The following is an 18,426-nucleotide window of genomic DNA, read 5'->3' as shown; positions in this document are numbered from 1 at the left end:
CAGACCTCAAGGAGCTCCTGACAGAGAAGACCAGGCTTCCCCTTGGGAAAATGCTGATGGCCTCCAAACCTGATCAGTCCTTGGGAAGGGAAAAGGATGAGGTACCCCACACCTAAGAGGCACCACAGTGACAACAAGAAGGGGCTGGAAGCAAAGAATGCATCCCCTGGTCTTGGACAACACTAGCCTCTCCCATGTCTGCCTACCATCCACTGTCTAAAATATTAACAGTTTTCTAAGACAGCGCTCATGCTGTTCAGAAATGATTGTTAAATTACCTCTTTCTTGTTGCTTGCGGTTCTCGATGATGCCTGGCGTATCCACAAATGTGACCCGCTCCAGAAGTTTGTGGGGAACCTCAATGCCGATCAGCTTCTCCAGGAAATTCTGGCCAAACTTCTCAAGGGGCGAGAATGACCGGGCACTGTCAGCAGCCATGACGATACCCTCGATGGTCTTCAACTTGGGCCCGTGCATGAGGACCGTGAACTCGGAGGTGGTGGGCTCGGCGCCTGCACACACAGGCATGGGGTTAAAGGGAACACAGTCATCTCTGGGGAAGCAATCCACCACCAAGGACATGGACAAGCAAGATGTTTCACGGAGGGCTTGCCACAGGTGTTGGATACTATGTTTGCTAACCTAGTGGCTTATTTTAACTGTGATAAAATATACATAACATAAAATGTACCATTTTAACCATTTCTAAGTGTACAGTTCAGTGGGATTAAGAACATTCACATTGTTGTGCAACCATCACCACCATCATCTCCAGAATATTTTCATCTTGACAAACTGAAACTCTGTCCCCATCAAACACTAACTCCCATTCCCCCACCCCCCGCCCCTAGAATCTCTCCTGCACTTTCTGTCTCTATGAATTTGACTACTCTGGGACCTCGTATAAGTGAACTCATACAATATTTGTCCTTTTGTGTCTAGCTTATTTCACTTAGCATAATGTCTTCAAGGTTTATCCATGCTGTGGCATGTATTAGAAATTCATTCCTTTTCAAGGCTGAATAATATTCCACTGCATGGATGGAACACATGTTTTTTTATCCACCATCCATTGATGGACGTTTGGGTTGTTTATAGCTCTTGGCCATTGTGAATAATGCTCTGTGAACATGGGCGTAACTGCTGATTTCTTGCATGTAATCTTCATTATTATATTGAAGACACGTATGAATATTTTTTCTTTTTTTAATCTGTCATATTTTATTTTTTTAATTGAAGTATAATTGACTTACAATATTATGTTAGATTCAGGTATATGACAGAGTGATCCAATAGTTTCATACATTACGAAATTATCTCCACAATAAGTCTAGTTACCATCAGTCACCATACAAAGTTATTACACTGTTGTTGCCTATGTTCCCTGTGCTGTACATTACATCCCCTGAATGTTTTCATTCTTCAAAATTCTTTTTACATATGACACTAAAATACCAACAATCACACAAGAAAGTCTCACTGTTACCTGTATAGAGCTGGTAGCGAGTGTTTTCCAGCCCAAGGAGATAGTTTATCATGGTGGATTTGCCAACACTCCACGGTCCCAGGAACAGCACCATTGGCTTGGATGTGATTTCCCCATCTGTGGGCAGCAGGGATGAGACATGAACTCACAAAGCTCCTTACTGAGGAGGGACAGGGTTCTTCACTCTGCGTCCCAGACAGTCCATCTTGAGTTGTGGGATTCTACCCTGGACCAGAGAGCGTGTCACCATCAGGGGCACATCTCATGCTATGTTAGTGCAATGACCCAGTTAGAGGACATGGGAAGACAGCATTTGGGCCATGCACAGATCCACAGCACACCGGCCCCAGAGTGGAAGGGATCAATTGAAGTCAACTCCTCCTGGTTCAGATCTGGGGGCGAACGGTTCATAAAAGGGGCAGGAGAGAGCAGCCATGCAGGGAGAGGCTGAAATGCCGCTATCTGGATTGGTAACCAAACAAAGGACACAGAAGAGGCTTATACACCCTTGGATGGTCTGGACTCGGGCGCTGCCTGTCCCCTGCCTGCCTCCCCTTAACTGCACCTCTCGACACCCCTCCTCAGGCTCAGCCCAAGCCAGGCTCCAGGGCCGGTCTCAAATATTAGTCTCCAAAGTCCACGGCACATTTGCCCGTCTCCGAGACCAAGCGCTGACTCGGCAATTCTCGGGTTCTTGTCCCATGTTGGGGAGAACACCCTGCCTGGGCTTCCCCAGTTGGGGTCCCTGAGCAGGAAAAGCAGAATTCTCCAGGGCTCAGGGAAGGGGCAGTGAGAGGCTTCTTCCTGCTGACTTACAGCCCCTCCTTGAGCCCTGAGACCAAGATGGTGTCTTGTGAGGGGAGAGCATATATTTATTACCTGAAATTGGTACCAGGCCATGCCCCTTCCTCCCTGCTGGTAAAGACACTCAGTGAGTCCTTTGCACTGCTGGGTGTCAACCCCTGGCTCGGGGACAGGAAGGGACTGGCAGGCTGGGGGTTGGGGGTGGCAGGAGTCCCCAGTTACAGCCACAGAGTTCCTACAAGAAGCCTTTTTCCCCAGGCCCAGGCCACGCCAAGGGGAACTGGGCCTTCCAGCTCTCCCGCGAGACCACTCCAGCAGGCTTTGCCAGCTGCTGTTCCCGCTCTCTGCAGCAGGGGGCGGCACTGGCACACGCAGGAGGCTGCAAGTGAGGGACCCAGCAGGGAGGTCACACAGGAGGCTGCCCAGGGGCACAGAGGAGCCCTGGCACTGGCGACAGACAAAGGGAGAGGAGGGAGCCTGGAAAGTGAGATCAGGACACTGGGATGCTCTCCCCACAGAGAAACCATCCCCCTGGGCCGCCTGTCGAAGAAAATTGCAAGGGAATTGTGAAAAAGGAAGAAGGAGAAAGTTACCACTCCTAATTCCAGCTGTGTGGTCTGAGTAGCCCAGCATCTCTCAGGGCCTCCAGTCCACCTTCTGTAAAGCAGGAATAATGTAGGCCCTACAACACCCCATCCACTGTAGAGCCATCGGGAACATCACGGAGATGATACAGAAACAGCCAACTAACATAGGAAGAGACGTGCAAACCACCAGCCATTAAATGGCAATTAGATGCCATTGTTAACAGGTTTCCAAGACAAGCGACACTTAAAAATGGCCTTGCTGTGGGGCAACAAGAACACGATCCTGTTGTTGTGGGTACACAGAGGACAACCTAAGGCAACTGAGCAACAACTATCAAAATACTGAATTCCAGCATTTCTTTAAAATATGTATCCCTCAAATATACTTCCATGAAATACATAACACTTATAGCAGTGTTTGTAACGCTTTAAAAACAGAACATGGCAAACACCCCGTGTTCCATCAGCAGGGTATGTTATTTAGGGTGGTGGGTTCACAAAGACCAGAAAGAGCAGCTCTGTGGTGTGATCCCATCTTTGTAAAACAAACGAAAAGACACCCTTGCATATGCTCATATAAGCAGAGCGCTATCTGGAAGTATTCATGAGAAACCATAGCAGCAGCTGTCTCTGGGAGTGGAATTAGAGAGGCTGGAAATCAAGAAAGAGATTTTTATTTTTCAATCTATACTATTTTGCACAGACCTTTTTTGGCAACAAGTATATCTTATTTTTATGATTTTGAAAATCAATTTCTGAAAGAATCCAGACCCAAGGGAAGTTGAGTTGGGAAGCCATTAGGAGGAGGGAAGGATTCTAGGCCAATCAGGGGACTGAAGACCCCACCTGTATGTGAACGGGGAGCCCTTCGTGGCTCTTGAGCACAGGAGGGATGGAAGTTGGCATCTCCATCCTTGGAAACCAAAACTGCCTGCATGAATGCTCACAGATGAAACACTTGCTCTCCCATAAAGCCCTGTGCAAATTAAGGGGCACACCTGCTGGGAAAGGATGGTTCGTGTCACTGAGGTCTCTGCCCCTCCCTGATAACTCAGGAGAACTCCCCTTGAGGGCTCAGGGAAGTGTGGACGGTCAGAGGTATAGGCCCGACCTCCGACCTCCGGACACTAGAGGTACCTGTGATCTCGTGCTGCCGAAGCTCACTGTATTTGTAAGACTGCTCCAGGGGCTTGATGGATGAGTGGTAGATCTTTCGAAGCCGCTGCAGCACCACTGGGGGCAGAGAAGGGCAGGGGTCAGGCAGGGGCCTCACCGGGCGGCTTCACCGCTGTGGATCCGTCTCACTCCCCAGGGCGGCTCTGGCCCCGCCTGGTGGGGAGCAGGGGCCGTGCAGTACATCAGTGTTCCTGGGGGCAGCTGGTGCACACCCCAACCCTCAGAAATCTTTAAACTGAAAGGCATCCCCCCAACCCCTGAAAGTCTCCAGAGCTTTTTTTTTAACCTAACCCTCTTCTCCTTCCCCTCAACAGTGTGTCCAGAAGCACCACTTCAGCCTGCAGCTACCTGAAGGCCCTTTCTATGGCAGATGGGAACCCCATCTCCTTCTCTCTGCCCCCACAAACTGTACTCATGCTTGCCTTAGGTTTAGAGGGCAAGGAGGCATGGCCGCCCCAGCCCTGCACCCTTCACCGCATCCTCGGTGCCCCTGGGAGGATTCAGACATCCCAAGTATCTTCTTGAGAAGAGTGTGGCTCCAGGGAGAAGGGGCTCGTGGGGTGAGGCACAGGGAGGGAAGAACATGGGGCCACCGAGGGTCAGTCTTTCCAGACCCTGCCCGTGAGCTGCCCGTCTCCAGCTGTGTGCCAGAGCAAAGCCCTGCCCCGCTCTGAGCTTTCACCAGCTCATCGATTAAGAGGAGACAGTAAGCCCTGCTGAAAGCCTTGGGTTATTACAAGAATGAAATGAAATACTGGACACCAAAGGGCTTTATCAGCTGAAAAAATCAAAGCCAAAGTGATGAACAACCCTTCCTGGCCATGACTTGGAGGCTGCACCGTCCCCAGGCAGCAGCACTGGGATTTGCCTTCCACCCTTTCGCTGGTCCCTCTGCTTGGATCGCCTTGCCTCCTCCCCACCAACCCAGAGCCCTCCAGCCTTGGATGATGCGCACGGAGCCTTCTCCATGAAGCCCCCCATCTCCAGGGCGCTCCTCCTCCCTGGGGTGCCTGCTGGCCTCAGAGCTGCAGCCATGCCCCGCCAGGCGCTGCGTGGCCGCTGGCCACAGGGCTCTCCCAGCCCAGCCCAGGTCCTCACCAACACACCACACAGCCCACCCCCTGCCCCACCCCTACCACCCCAGCCCCCCCACCTCCCAGCTCCTGCCCCTGGTTACCAGAGAAATCATCAGTTGGCTTGTCCTCATTCAGCATCAGAGTTTTCTCAATGTGGGAGCGGTCCCTCAGCGGGGCTTCCTCACTCACATCTTCCGCCTCTTCTGGGGAGAGAAGCAGAGAGCAGGGTTAGGGCAGAACTAGGAGCCAGTGGCTCTAGGTTCCCTCCAGTCAGGCAAGGGCAGGGCTGTGAGCAAGTGCTGACCAAGGCTTACCAGCTTCAACTGCAAGGAGCCCTGTTTCTAGGAGGGAGTTTTAAAATTCAAACTCAACTTGTTAAGCTCCTCGATCCAGTTTAGGTATTCAACAACTGTTGACTGAGCACCTACTACATACACCAAGCACGGAGCACAGCGTTGTGAATGCCGTGGTGCCCAAAACCGACCCAGCTCTGCCCTTGTGGGGTTTTCTACAGTCTGGCGGGGAGAGGGGGTGAAATAACCTGGAAAGTAATATAATTACAGACAGCGATGTGGGTACGTACGGAAGGAAAGATTCCAGAAGCTAGGAGGGCCTAAGAAGTGTGCCTACGAAGTCTTAGCAGGGGGAGTTAGAAAACTTCCTGAGAGGAGTGGTTTATAGGAGTCTGCATTTGGGGTTCTAAGAGAACCACTGGTCTGGTCAAGTGTGCATTTTATCAGGAAGAGCTGCTACAGGGAGTCTTGGGGAGCGGAGGGGGGAGGGGGGAGGGGGGAGGGAGAGGCGGGACCACTGCTGCTTCTGACCCAGCAAGAGATGTCCCTGACCACCTGAGGCTCCAGGGAGGGGTGCTCACATTCCTGGGCCTCTAACATCACAGCTGTTTCTACGGGGGCTGATTGCACAAAGGATTTTAGGTGATAGAAGGAGGATAGACTTGGCCTGTGGGGCAGAGGGAGACCAGTTCCAGTTGGGAAGGGAGAAGAGAAGAATCAATGTGCCTCATGCAGCACCTCAAAAGAGTGATTCTTTCTGAGATCAGATCCAGAACTGGGAGGCCAGGGAAAGGGGAGGGGCTTGCTCCCCCAGTGCGAGTACCTGACAGGTGTGGAAACTAAACTCTGCAAGGAAACCTGTGCTGGAAAGTGAAGATTGACCCCAGTGCCTCCATCCTACAAGCCAGTTCTTGGTCCCGGTCAGTGTACTTGGTGGATGAGGCCACACCTCCCTAGGATGCTACAGCCTCCAATGTTGCCCAGCAGCTTTGGCCCTGCCCACCCCCCCCTCCCTGTTCCCCAGCACTGAGAGCAGGCAGAGCTGCTGCTGCTCCAGGTGGACGGACATGTGTGGGACATTAGTGTCACAGACAGCCTGAGGTTTCTTATCACCATCCTGACATGGCCTAGTCTTCAAGGGGAGATCCCAGGAGCTAGCCCACCAACATGGTCCCGCAGTGCCCCCTCACACCCACCAGCCTGCCTCTGGGCCTGAAATCCTGCCACTATGCCCCCCACCGCCATCCCGTCCTTTGGGTTAAGGCACCGGTCTGTGTTAAAGTGCATTGAGGGACCTTAACCGGTAAGTTTCTGATGGCCTATAACTTGATCAGGTTCCTCTGGGCTCTCCAGGGTCCCTCCGAAGTGGGGATAAGTGGCTAATGAACAGCCCGAAGGCACCCCAAGGGCGGGGCAACCCCCATGGGGCCTCCACCCCACGAACCCGGGGCTGGCTGGGGGCTCTCCCGCCCTGTGGGACCCTGCCTGCCCCTACACACAAGACCTCCGGGAAGACCGCAGCCGCCCCAATTCCCGAAGCAGCCGCCACGCCCCCGCCAGCCCGCCTCCCCCGTGGAGGTGCCCGGAGCAGCCCGGGGATCCCCTACCCTGAGGCCCCTCCTCCTTGGGCTCCTGCGCCTCGGCCCCCTCGGGCCCCGCGTGCAACTCCTCAGCGCTCGGTCGGGCCCCCTCCTCCCCGCTGCTCGCGCTGCCCGCCGCTTCCTGGGCTCCTTCCCCAACTTCCTCCCCGGCTTCTTCCTCTTCCGAGGAGCCCCCTGCTTCTTCCGAACTAGCCCCGTCGCCGCTGTCCTCTTCGGATTCTTCGCCCCCCTCTTCTTCGTAGGAGGCCGCGTCCTCATGGTCCTCGGGCATCCCCTCTGCGGGGCGGTCCTCCTGCGCGCCCCCCACCTCTGCGCGCGTGTCCGACGCTGGGCTGGGGCTGGGCTCCCCCTGGTCCTCCGCCCCCTCCGCGGCTTCTGCGTCCAAGTCCGCGACTCCAGCTGGCAATTCTGGCTCCTGACCGGGCCCTGGGCTGCCCTCCCCTCCTGTCTCGACCTCCTTGCTGGGAGAGTCCCCTGAGTCTTCAGGCTCTGGGGGCCCTGCTGCTGCTTCCTGCGCGGGGTCGTCCCCTAGCGCCTCCGCGGCTTCCTCGGGGACCTCGCCACTCCCAGCTTGTCCCTCCGCCTCCAGTCCTGGGCCCTCTCCTGAGCTGAGCTCTGGCGCCCCCTCCTCCCCGGGCGCCCCCTGCCCTCCTGGGGGAAGGGCGCTTGCTCCAGGTGGGCCCGTATCTTCCTCCCCGGACCCCGCAGGTTCCCCGGGGGGAGCTGACTCGGAGGCTGAGGCTTTGGAGAAGCTGGCTTCAGGATCAGAGCCCAGGCGGTTGGTGGCGGGGGCCCCGGCGGCTGTCTTCTCCGAGCCCCCAGCCTCCCTGCCATCTGTGGGGTGAAGGAGCAGGTTCGTCTCTCCAGGGGCCGCTTCTGTCTGAAGCGCCCTTTCCTTCTCCTCTAGACTTGGGTCTCCAGCAGAGAAATGATTCTCCAACAAACTGCCAACATCTTCTGTGCCACCCGAAGCGGAAACTTGCAGTTCTAGATGATTAGAACACGATTGGTAAATGTCAAGGGGTTGGCACACGCTTTGCTTCTCAAAAGTCTAACTCAGCCTAGCTCCTGTCTCCAGGAGAGCGGTGTGGACCAGCGGGACTGTGGGGCTCCTCCCTCCCTGGTCTTCATTACCGCCCTGCGTGGCGGGCAGAGCCTCCCTCTTGATGGGAGCCGTGGCTCAGAGCGAACAGCTGAGCCACCCCGAGCCCCGCCCCTGACCCTGCCTCTCCAGCCTCCCCGTGGGGATGGAAGTTGGGCAAGCCCTTCCAGCCCTTCCTCAGCCTTGCAGGCAGACACGTGCAGCCTGGCTTACCCGGAGATCTTTCCAGGATAGGACAGATGCATGTCCACCCCACCCCTTATCAGCTCCTAGAGTCATTAACCAGCGTGCTTTTTATATTGCTACCAGCAAAGTAGTGAAAACAGGTGTGTGCTGGCCAGATCCTCTTAGCTTAAGGAGCAGAGCACTTAGGGGATTACTTGTGGCTCTCAACCTTAAGTCACACATCCAATTCTGTCCCCTTAAGGGCAGGCATTTGCTGGCCTCTCTACCTAAGATTAGACGGGACATGGCCTGAGGAGGAAGAGATACACAAAACGGGCAGGCCTGGGCTTCCTGGTGGCCTTAGCAAACCCCTCCTGAGGGGATCCCCTTCTAAGGGCCCAGAGCTTTACGGGGAGAGCCAAGGGCACTGGGAGAGCAAAGCAGAAGGCAGGAAGGGGCCCAATCTGTGTCAGATGCCTCTGTCAAGGGACAAGTGTGATTTATTTGGACGATGGGGTCAAAAGAGAGGGTGGGGCCTAACCCTTCTGCCCACTCCCACCCAGGTTGGGACCTGTTTAAGGAGGAGACCCACAGAGGGGGAACATTGCCGATACATGGGGATGAGGGGACGGGACCGTGGGTGCCCTGCCTCAGGGTAGCTGAGACATCCCCAGGTCTCCCTTGATTCACAGGACTCTTTCTGAGGAAGCAGCATCCCTCCTCCCTGCTGGGTACAGCGCCTCCTCTCTCAGGCCCAGCTCTGCCTCCCACAAAGAAAAGCCACTTCTTGGGGGTACCTACCCCTTCTGCCTCGGGGTACCCACCCCTTTGTTCCCTGAAAGCTGGGGAAGCCTCCAGAGGCCAGGAACAAATATTTTCTCATTAACCCTCACAGATACAACCTGCTGTCAAATTCAGAAGGATGGGAAGTTTGGGTGCCTTTTATTATAAAGGAGCCCACATGTTGATATAACACTTCCCCCAACAACCTTCACATTTGTGACCACATTCACCTCCCTTATTACTGTCAGCCAGGTTTCAGAGGTGAAGGTCTAGAGAAAGTCTTTGATTTGCCCAAGACACCAGGTGGCTAGAGGGCAAGTGGAACCCAGAACTGCCTGCTCCTTGTCCCGGCCTTCCATGCTACACTGTGTTTAGGGGAGCATAGAGGAACCCCTTCCCGCTGGTACCTCGCCCCTCCCTGCATGCGCCCTCTCTGACTCCTGGACTGCAGGAACCAAGGCTTAATCCTCCCTCTGTTCCCAGAGCTGGGACACTGCCTGACCCCCAGAAAGTGCTATGAAGAGGTCCATGGGGAGATTTGGGTACAATAGGAATTCCTGGTCTCTTAGTGGGGGGAGCTGGAGGTTACTCATTAAAATTTTCTTTCATTACCACCTGAATACCTGTAAGTCCTGATTCCTTTGCTTGCATCTCTATCTCCCCCCCACCCCCACCCTCCCACCCCCGACAACCCCTGGAAAAAAATCTTTTGGCAGGAATTTGGTTTAATCCAAGAGATTGACAGGCCTCTGAGCAGCAAGATATGTGAGATACATTTGTACAATTATTCAGTGTGCCAGGCAATGCTTGAGCACTTTATGTATAAAACATGAACTTACTTGATCTTACTCAACTTGCTTACTTCTGTAAAACAAGTCTTACTCATCCCCATTTTACAGATGAGAGGACTGGAATTAGAGGCACTGAATGCCTTGCCCAACATCACACAGCTAGCAACTGGCTGAGGCCATTTAACTCCAGAGCTGCCGAGGAGATTGCCTGACCCTACAGAAGGGTTCTACCCTGCCCCCTACCCCATCCTACCCCCCCTCCCCCGTGCTACTCAGCGTGTGGTCCAGGCCCCTGCAGCATCAGCATCTCCTGGGAACCTGGTAGAGACGCAGACTCTCAGGCCCCTGCCTAGAACCACTGAATCAGAATCTGCATTTTAACAATTCATTTGTTGCATATTACAGTTTGAGGAGCACAGCCTACATGAGCTCAGAAAACTGCCTCTGAACCAGTGGTTCTTGACACTGGCTGTGTATTGATCCCACTCCTCTCCCCCTCCTCAGAGGCTCTGATTAAATTTGTCCAGGGTGTAGCCCCAGCATCAGAACTTTACCACCCCCCCAAAAAATAATTGGGGAAAAAAAATAAATAATAATTGGGGAGCAATTCTAACATGCAGCCAAAGCTGCAAACCTCTGCTCAGCCAAATTATCCTGACCCCAAGGCTTCTGCTTTTGGCCCCTCCCCACTCACGTGCCCACTGGAGGCTCCCAAATTATATGCGTCAACAGGCCTTTGCATTTGACCTTGAAATAGCAGTGGTCAAGGATTCTCCTCTAGGGAATCCAGCCCTTTCCAACAGGCCTTGTCACCCTCTACTATTAATGTTGTTGATGATGGTGTTGTTGTTGATGGTGGTGATACCGGGCTGAAGAGACTGTGGGTCTGAATGCCTGTGGCATTTCTAATATTGTCAAAACACCATCTGTCCTGGTGGGGGTGAGAGAGCTGCATCCTCTGAAGGGAGATAAGGACCCGAGACTTTGGAGGTATACGTGACCTTCTCACTGTCGTGTATTTCCACGCCTGGACCCTGGACAGGAAGTCAAGTGGGTACATGTGTGTATACACATTTACATCCATACTCTTCCCTGGTTTTTGTAACTTAGTGCCAAGCTGCCCTTGCCCTTCCGCTAAGCAATTTGTAGTCAAAAAAAAAACCCAGGGTGATGGTTTCATGCCTGTGACCTTCCTTCCCAGGCTGAAAATAACTTCTCTGACAGAAAGTCTCTCAATGGAACAAGCCATGCCATTGGGTCCCCAGAGCTCAATCCCCAGGAAGCAGCTGTGCCATTGGGCCCAATCTCTCCTCCAGGAGGCAGTCAGAGGCTTCAAGAGCCTCCAGTTAAACTCAGTTCAATTCTGTGAAATCAAACCCAGTGTCTTACCACCCACCCTGGCCTCCCTAGGGTCTTGCTGAAGCCCCCTAGCGGCCCTGGAGGAGGGGTGGGGGACGCAGAGGACCCAGGACATGCTGGCCAGTGTGAGAGCCTGGTAAGATGAGTCTCAGTCTACGCCAGGACACGTAGTACCGCACTGTATGTGCTAATGTCAAGGCAGCCGCCCGGGCCCTGGACAGGGTACGTGAATAGCAAGTCCCCAGCTCAGCCTGGGCAATCATGGGAAGGCCCCTGAGCCTGACAGGCTGGTGCCCCAGGCAAAACACAGCATAAACTTACTCTGCTTTCTCTCCTGACGCCCCCTCTGCCGTCAGCCTTTCTCTGGGGGGTGGGGGGGGGTCAACCATTCAGCTGCTCCCCCACCCTCCCACAGCCTTAGTGGGAACCCCAGGCTCAGTTCCTCTCTCCTCTCTCCACCACCAAACACTGGACTTTTTTCCAGCTCCTAACTCTTCCCAAACACTTTTGTGCAGACTCAGGTTACTGCGGAGTTGCCAGGGGACTTGGTGAGTCCACTGCAGAGGAGGAAGCTCTGGCTGGGGAGCTTTAGAGACTTGCCCAAGATCAGGGGTAAAGTTGGGACAGAGCCCAAGTTCATGGCCCTCAGTCTAGAGTTCTTTCTGCTCCCACATGGTTTGCAAACCATGTCCCATGAGATGCTAGGGTTCCATGGAAGGACCTAGTGGGTGAGGGGAGATGAAGGAGCTGGGGTTCAGCCACCGCCTTGGTACTTCCTGCCCAGCAGCTCTCCTTGGGTCTGTCTGTCCCACTGCCTAAGTCAGGTGGGGTGGGGTGGTTGACAACCACTCTCCTGCCTCCCCTGCCTTCTCCCTAAAAATTCCTCCTCTTGATCATTCTCTCCAGCAGCCCAAGAAGCCCCCCGTCACAGCATCTTTTCACTTTGCTGATCAACATGCACCCGGCACAGAGCTAGATGACATCTGACCTTCACACAGAACTTCATACTTCCTCAAGTAACTTCATGTTCTTCATCCCCCCCAGCAGTCCTCTGAAGAAGGGAAAGCAAGGATTATTAACTTCTCTCGAAATGAGAAAGCAGACACAGCAAAGTCAAGTGTTGGCTCAACAGGCCATCCAGGGCTGGGCTAGCACTCAGGCCAAGAAACAAAGCTGAGCTCTCTGGACCACAGCAAGTGGCGTCCAAGCCCTGCAGGGCTTTCCCGGCACAGATGCCCCATCTCCAGGGTTGGGTCAGTGTGAATCTGGGTGTTTCACAAGGTGATTCTAATGAACACCAAAGTTTGAGAATCCCTGCTCTGGGTCACCCTCAGTACCAAGTGTCAGGGAGTCTGTCTCGAGTTTGGAACTGGACCTCAGGAGAAGAGAGGTCAACACCCAAGATCTTTTGTTTGGTTGACCTGCTTTGGCCGACCTCTTCACGGACCAGAATGTAGACTCAGTTCCAACCTTCCAAGTCTCCTTAGCGCATGTTTCCAAGCATCTGTCGACGTGACTTCTCATCCGTTTGAACTGAAACCATTGAGTGCAAAGTCACACACAGGTAGAATACACCATTACTCATACATGACCATGCAGATGTGCCATCAGTAAAAAAAAAAAAAAAAAAGAGTCCTGGTGGTACAATCACTTTCCACTTCTACCTCTGGACACACCTGTCCCTGGGAGTCAGGAATAGTGTCTGGTCGCCCAGGGAGTCCCCCGTCTCTCACCAGGCTGTCCTCTGCCCAGACACTTGGACGTCTCATCTGCGGTGCCTGAGGTGCAGCGGAGGGCACTTCAGAGTCAAAGTTCACGAGGCCAGAGCGGCAGCCCAACCCCTCCGTGTTCTGGATCCTGTCCCTGAGCACTCCTGGACTGAGCCAATGGCAGCGACCCCTCTGGCATCACATTTTTTCTTGGCCTTTTTTTTTTTTTTTTTTTTTTGGCAGTACGCGGACCTCTCACTGTTGTGGCTTCTCCCGTTGCGGAGCACAGGCTCCAGACGCGCAGGCTCAGCGGCCGTGGCTCACGGACCCAGCCGCTCTGCGGCAAGTGGGATCCTCCTGGACCGGGGCACGAACCTGCGTCCCCTGCATTGGCAGGCGGACTCTCAACCACTGCGCCACCAGGGAAGCCCTTTCTTGGCCTTATTTATAGAGTAAATGTTCACTGCTCAGGGCCCCTTGTTTCCTCACCTCTTGGATAAGTCTTCAGATGGCTTTACAGACGCTGATGCTGAAAAGGAACTTAGGAGGGAAGTGCCTACCTCCTCCTGGGACCCTGAGACCCTCTCCCTCACCGTTCTGTGGGCCCCTCTCTCCTCCCCCCAGACAAGGAGGCCAGGCAGCCATTCGCGGAAGGTTCTTTGACTTCCTGGCCAAGCTCCTAAAGTCAAGGCTAATCCCACCAGGACAGCTTGTCCCGGGCTGGACTCTAGCCCCAAAATAATTCACCCAAGGGATAGGACACAATGATGTGGCAGCAGTCAGTGGGAACCATGGGATGGGGGTCAAAAGGGACCTCCTCACAGACGAACTGGTTTGATTTCACTGATCAGGATCCTAAAACTCTGATAAGTGATTATCCCAAGACCACAGGGCTAGTTAGGCTAGTTAGCAGTGGGCTGGTTCTGGAACCCAGCTCTCCACCAATTCCAGGTCTCTTGAGTTGTCCCAACATCTGACCACTACCCCGCCCACCCCGAAATGAGAGGGGGTGAGTCAGCCTCAGATGGACAGCGACTTCTCTGCCTACCCTCTTCTTCCTCCCTTTGAAAAGGATGTTCAAGACTTCAAGACAATTGTTTTTAACCCATAAAGTCCAGAGATTGACAGAATAACTCCATCCCCCTTCCCCACCCCTAATTCCTGGGAATTCTTGGTTTGGGAGGTACACAGAGAAATCGCCCGGGATCCCACAGCCATGGTGTACACACGTGCTCAGCACTGACACCCGGAGGATTCATGAATATGGGTGAGTACTCACTTTCAAAAGGCAAGTACCTTTGGAAGAAGCAAAACATTAAGCCCTAAGCCCTGGGTGTGACTCGATCATTAAAGGGATGCTCAGCTTTCCCTGCCTGAAGTGAGCACAGATCCTTGCAGGAGTCATTGGCAATACTTCCTCCATTCAGAGGGGCCGAGGTGGGTGGGAAGGAAAAGGAAGGAGGGAGGGGTGCAAGTTGGATTCTGAGGCAGGCGGGTGGTTTCCCCCACCTCCACCTCCTCACCCGAGAGCTCGAAGACCACCTCTGGGAGGGCTGATGGTCTAACTTTGGGGTACCAGGCAGGGAGCAACCCACTGGGGGCTAAAGGAGTGTGGCTCCCCAAGGTCGCAGTCAGATAAACGCCTTGGGTTCAGGTCAGAGCCGTCATGGGCTTGGCGGGTGTGGGGGAGTAATGACACAGACCCACCTCCTCCCCGAGCCAGGGAAGTGGGAGGAAGCTAGCTTGGTTCTCGAGCTCAGGAACCAGATCTGACACCTTCCTGGGCCAGGCCCACATCTCAGGGCTTTCCTTTGCCGCGAGACCCAGAGCCAGACTGGTCTCTCCGGACACCGTTAGAAGCCAGGAGAGCTGGGCTCTGCTCCTTGGAGCCTTCCTCACTGCCATGCAGGTTAGTATATGGGCTGCCCCTCACTCCCCACACCCAGCTCCATTCACCCATAAAACGCAGAGAATGATACCTGCTTTGCCAACCCCTTCGGAGTATTTTAAACATCAGATGATGTTTAAAAACATTCTATGGGGAATTTCCCAGTGGTCCAGTGGTTAGGACTCGGCACTTTCAGTGCCGGGATCTGGGTTCAATCCCTGGTCGGGGAACTAAGATTCTGCAAGTCGCATGGCCAAAAAAAAAAAAGCATTCTACGAATGTCAGGTATGATAATAATAATTTCCTAGAAGAGCAAAGATGCCAGCACAAAAACAGAACGAGCTTTGGACAGGAACCAAGCTGGCTCACCTGCACCCTACTCCACTCAACCCCCTGTTTCTGGGGGTCAGTCAGTGGGCCAGGCGAGGTCTTTCTGCCCGGGGTCCTTCTCCCCTTCTTCCAACTGGCAGCAGCTCAGACAAGGAGCTATGGGCGCCTGGGGGTGGCCCAGCTCTCCATGGTTCCCGCTGGCCTGGGTCAGGAACAGACCTGAGCTACCAACACTCCCGGGCCCAGTCCTCGGCCTCCTCAGCCCCAGGCTAACTCCTGCGGCCACTGACTCCCACTTCCAGGCAGCCCTGACTCACCCAGAAACTTCCGCGACCACACTTGCCTCCCCCTCTGTCTTCTGCCTCCCAGGCCCCTCCCATCCAGCTGTTGAAGTGAGGTGACCCTGCACTTCGCCCCAATGCAAAGGCATATCGGGGCCACATCTGCGTGAGAACGGGTGAGGGCCCTTCCCCGCTCTGGGAACCGGCAGCACGATAGGAGATAGGCCACTCGAGTTGCCCACATGGCCTCACCGCCGTCCTTAAGACCAGTGAGCGCAAGGAGCAAAACAGTACGCCCTTCAGGAGCGACTCAGGCCTCCAGGACACTGCTATGGCCGTCCCAGAGACAAGGGAGAGCAGCTCCAGCTCCCCCTCAGCGGCACTTTGCTTGTCCAGCAATCAGAGCTAATGTTTCCATGGCTTGGAAGGGCCTCGCACACCAGCCTGCATGCCCCGACTACCGCAGCCCCTTCACCTTGGCACCGCCAGCAGCTCTGCCCACCTCCACAGCTCTCCCCTGACCATGCCAGCTCAGGGGTGAGGCGTCATCCTTAGCAGATCTCACCCCCAGGAGCCCCCGCCACCAGGTTTGCTCAGAGGAGTTTAGGGAGGAAGGTCAAGCCAAGGGGAGAGGGTAGGGCAGCAATAACACACGAATATTCTGCCCTGTGTGCCTGGCCCACGGAGCCTTCTAGAAAAACTGCCACCGAGACGCCAAGATGCCAGATCTTTCCACCTTCTCTCACAAAGGGCTTCCCCAAATTTGAGACAGACAGGCTCCCCAAACCTCATCTTTTTAAAAAAAAAATTATTTATTTATTTGGCTGCGTTGGGTCTTCATTGCTGTGCACAGGCTTTCTCTAATTGTGGCGAGCGGGGGCTACTCTTCATTGTGGTGCGCGGGCTTCTCATTGCAGTGGCTTCTCTTGTTGTGGAGCACACGGTCTAGGCACGCAGGCTCAGTAGTTGTGGCTTGTGGGCTCTAGAGCACAGGCTCAGTAGTTGTGGCACATGGGCTTGGTTGCTCCGCGGCATGTGAGATCTTCCCAATGCAGGGCTCAAAGCCGTGTCCCCTGCATTGGCAGGCGGATTCTTAACCACTGTGCCACCAGGGAAGTCCTCGTCTTTTTTTTTATGCTTTTTTTAAAATATAAATTTATTTATTTTTGGCAGCATTGGGTCTTGGTTGCTGCACGCGGGTTTTCTCTAGTTGCAGTGAGCAGGGGCTACTCTTCGTTGTGGTGCGCGAGCTTCTCATTGCAGTGACTTCCCTTGTTGCGAAGCTGCGTGAGACCAGCTCTTAGTTCTCTGAGTTCAGGACAGCAGAGGTCACAAGACTGGACCAGAGGAGTCTTCCAGCGTCCAGGTCACAGAGAAAGGGCAGAAGACCACCTCCCACATGCTGCTCCTTGAGCAGTACAAACTTCCAAAGCCTCCGGAGCAAATCCATCCGTTACCCTCAGTTATGGCTCCAGAGCTTGGACACCACAGACAAAGATGGCTAGAACACCCAGGCTGCTCTCTGGTGGAATGTCCTAGAGATCTCACATCTCCACTGGAAGCAGACTGGTTTCCGGTTTGTATCCCCAGGACACCTGAACCCCAGATATGTGGGCCCCACTTTCCTGGGGAGCCCGGGCTCCATCCCCCCCGCAGGCCAGGCCTCTCAGCCCTCCAGGGGGGCTCCCTCTCGGGACATCCCATCCGGGAAGGAATCATTAAAGCAGTTAAACCCGAGAGCAGCTTCCTTCTCGGGTGGGCTCAGTGTCACCAAGGCCCTGGGTTCTCCATCTCGTCTCTTCAAATACTGAAACCAGACAAGGCTCTCACCATGCATGAGCCTTCTCTTCCTCCGGCACCTGGTGGCCATGCAGACGGGCCATCTACTCCTTAGTTCTTGTGGCTCCTCTGGAGAGAGGAAGGTTAAAGCCAAGGGCAGGATGGAGAGCGGGACAAGAGCGAGTGGACATTCTGCACACGCTGTCCCCAGGGTGACCCTTCCTGGTCATTACCATGGGCCCCATGCAGGCTCTGCCAGGCCGCACCTGAGGATCCAGCAGGCTGCCTGCCCAAAAGGCCTCCCACTCTTGCCGGATAGGGTCCCAAATCCCTGCACTGAAGCCTGAGCCTGGTCTTGTATTCCTTTCCCAAAGCTGCTGTAACAAAGCGCCACAACCTGGTGGCTTAAAGCAATAGAAATGTATTTTCTCCTGGTTCTGGGGCCAGAAGTCCAATATCAAGGTGTCACAGGGTGCTGTTTCCCCCAAAGGCTATAGGGGAGGTGCCTTCCTGTCTCCTCCAGCTCTGGTGGCTCCCAGCAACCCTTGGCTTGTTAACGGGTGTCTCCAGTCTCTGCCTGCATCACACGTGGCCTTCTCCCTGTACCTCTATTCTGTGTCTCTTCTCCTTTTCCTCTAAGGACACCAGTCAGACTAACTAACTACATCTGCAACAACCCTATTTCCAAAACAGGTCGCATTCTGAGATGCTGAAGTTAGGACTTCAGCATATCTTCTCGGGAGACACAATCCAACCTGTAACAGGTCTGCTGACGGCCACATCACCACAAGCCTGGGTCGCCCTCTTCTTCCTGCAGATCCAGCCGCACCCAGTCCCTCAAACCAGCTATGTCCCACCACCCCACGACACCTCCCGGGCCTCACTACCCCAGGCTACACGGGTCCCCCTGACCTCCGCTGACTCAGTGTCCATGACAGTCCACACTGAGCCAGGTGACGCAGCCCCTGCCCTATGTGGCTGTGACCTGTGTGTGTTGGCGGGGCAGAGGAGGGTGTCCTTCCTTCCCTTCTAGTTTGTCATCCCCTCCAGGGCAGAAGGTAGGCCCATTATCTCTTTACACCCCACAGAAGAGCCTGAGAAAGCTCTGAGCACCAAGACTCACACAATAGATGCCTGCGGCATTCTTTAAGAAATCATGCTCAGGACTTCCCTGGTGGCGCAGTGGAGCCTCCCTGCAGGAGGCTGTAGCAGGCTT

At 54.4% G+C, this 18,426-nt stretch overlaps 1 protein-coding gene across 1 annotated transcript in view; it reads right to left on the bottom strand.

Annotated features, from left to right (window-relative positions):
* Window positions 1-18,426, bottom strand: part of SRL (sarcalumenin) — a 35,886-nt gene that overhangs the window by 5,264 nt on the left and 12,196 nt on the right. Inside the window, exons 3-7 of the mRNA XM_089895402.1 lie at window positions 7,030-8,074; window positions 5,231-5,332; window positions 4,015-4,110; window positions 1,487-1,603; window positions 279-512 (exon numbers count right to left, since the gene is read on the bottom strand). Coding sequence (XP_089751528.1) covers window positions 279-512; window positions 1,487-1,603; window positions 4,015-4,110; window positions 5,231-5,332; window positions 7,030-8,074 — 1,594 coding nt within the window. The remainder of the gene's footprint in view (window positions 1-278; window positions 513-1,486; window positions 1,604-4,014; window positions 4,111-5,230; window positions 5,333-7,029; window positions 8,075-18,426) is intronic.

Source organism: Delphinapterus leucas, chromosome 15 (genome assembly GCF_059928025.1).
Source record: "Delphinapterus leucas isolate spDelLeu-1000000601 "Yukka" chromosome 15, BTC_Dleu_Yukka2, whole genome shotgun sequence".
In the NCBI taxonomy this organism is placed as follows: Eukaryota; Metazoa; Chordata; class Mammalia; order Artiodactyla; family Monodontidae; genus Delphinapterus; species Delphinapterus leucas.
The sequence above is the reverse complement of the archived record's forward strand: the minus strand, read 5'-3'. Positions and strand labels throughout refer to the sequence as shown.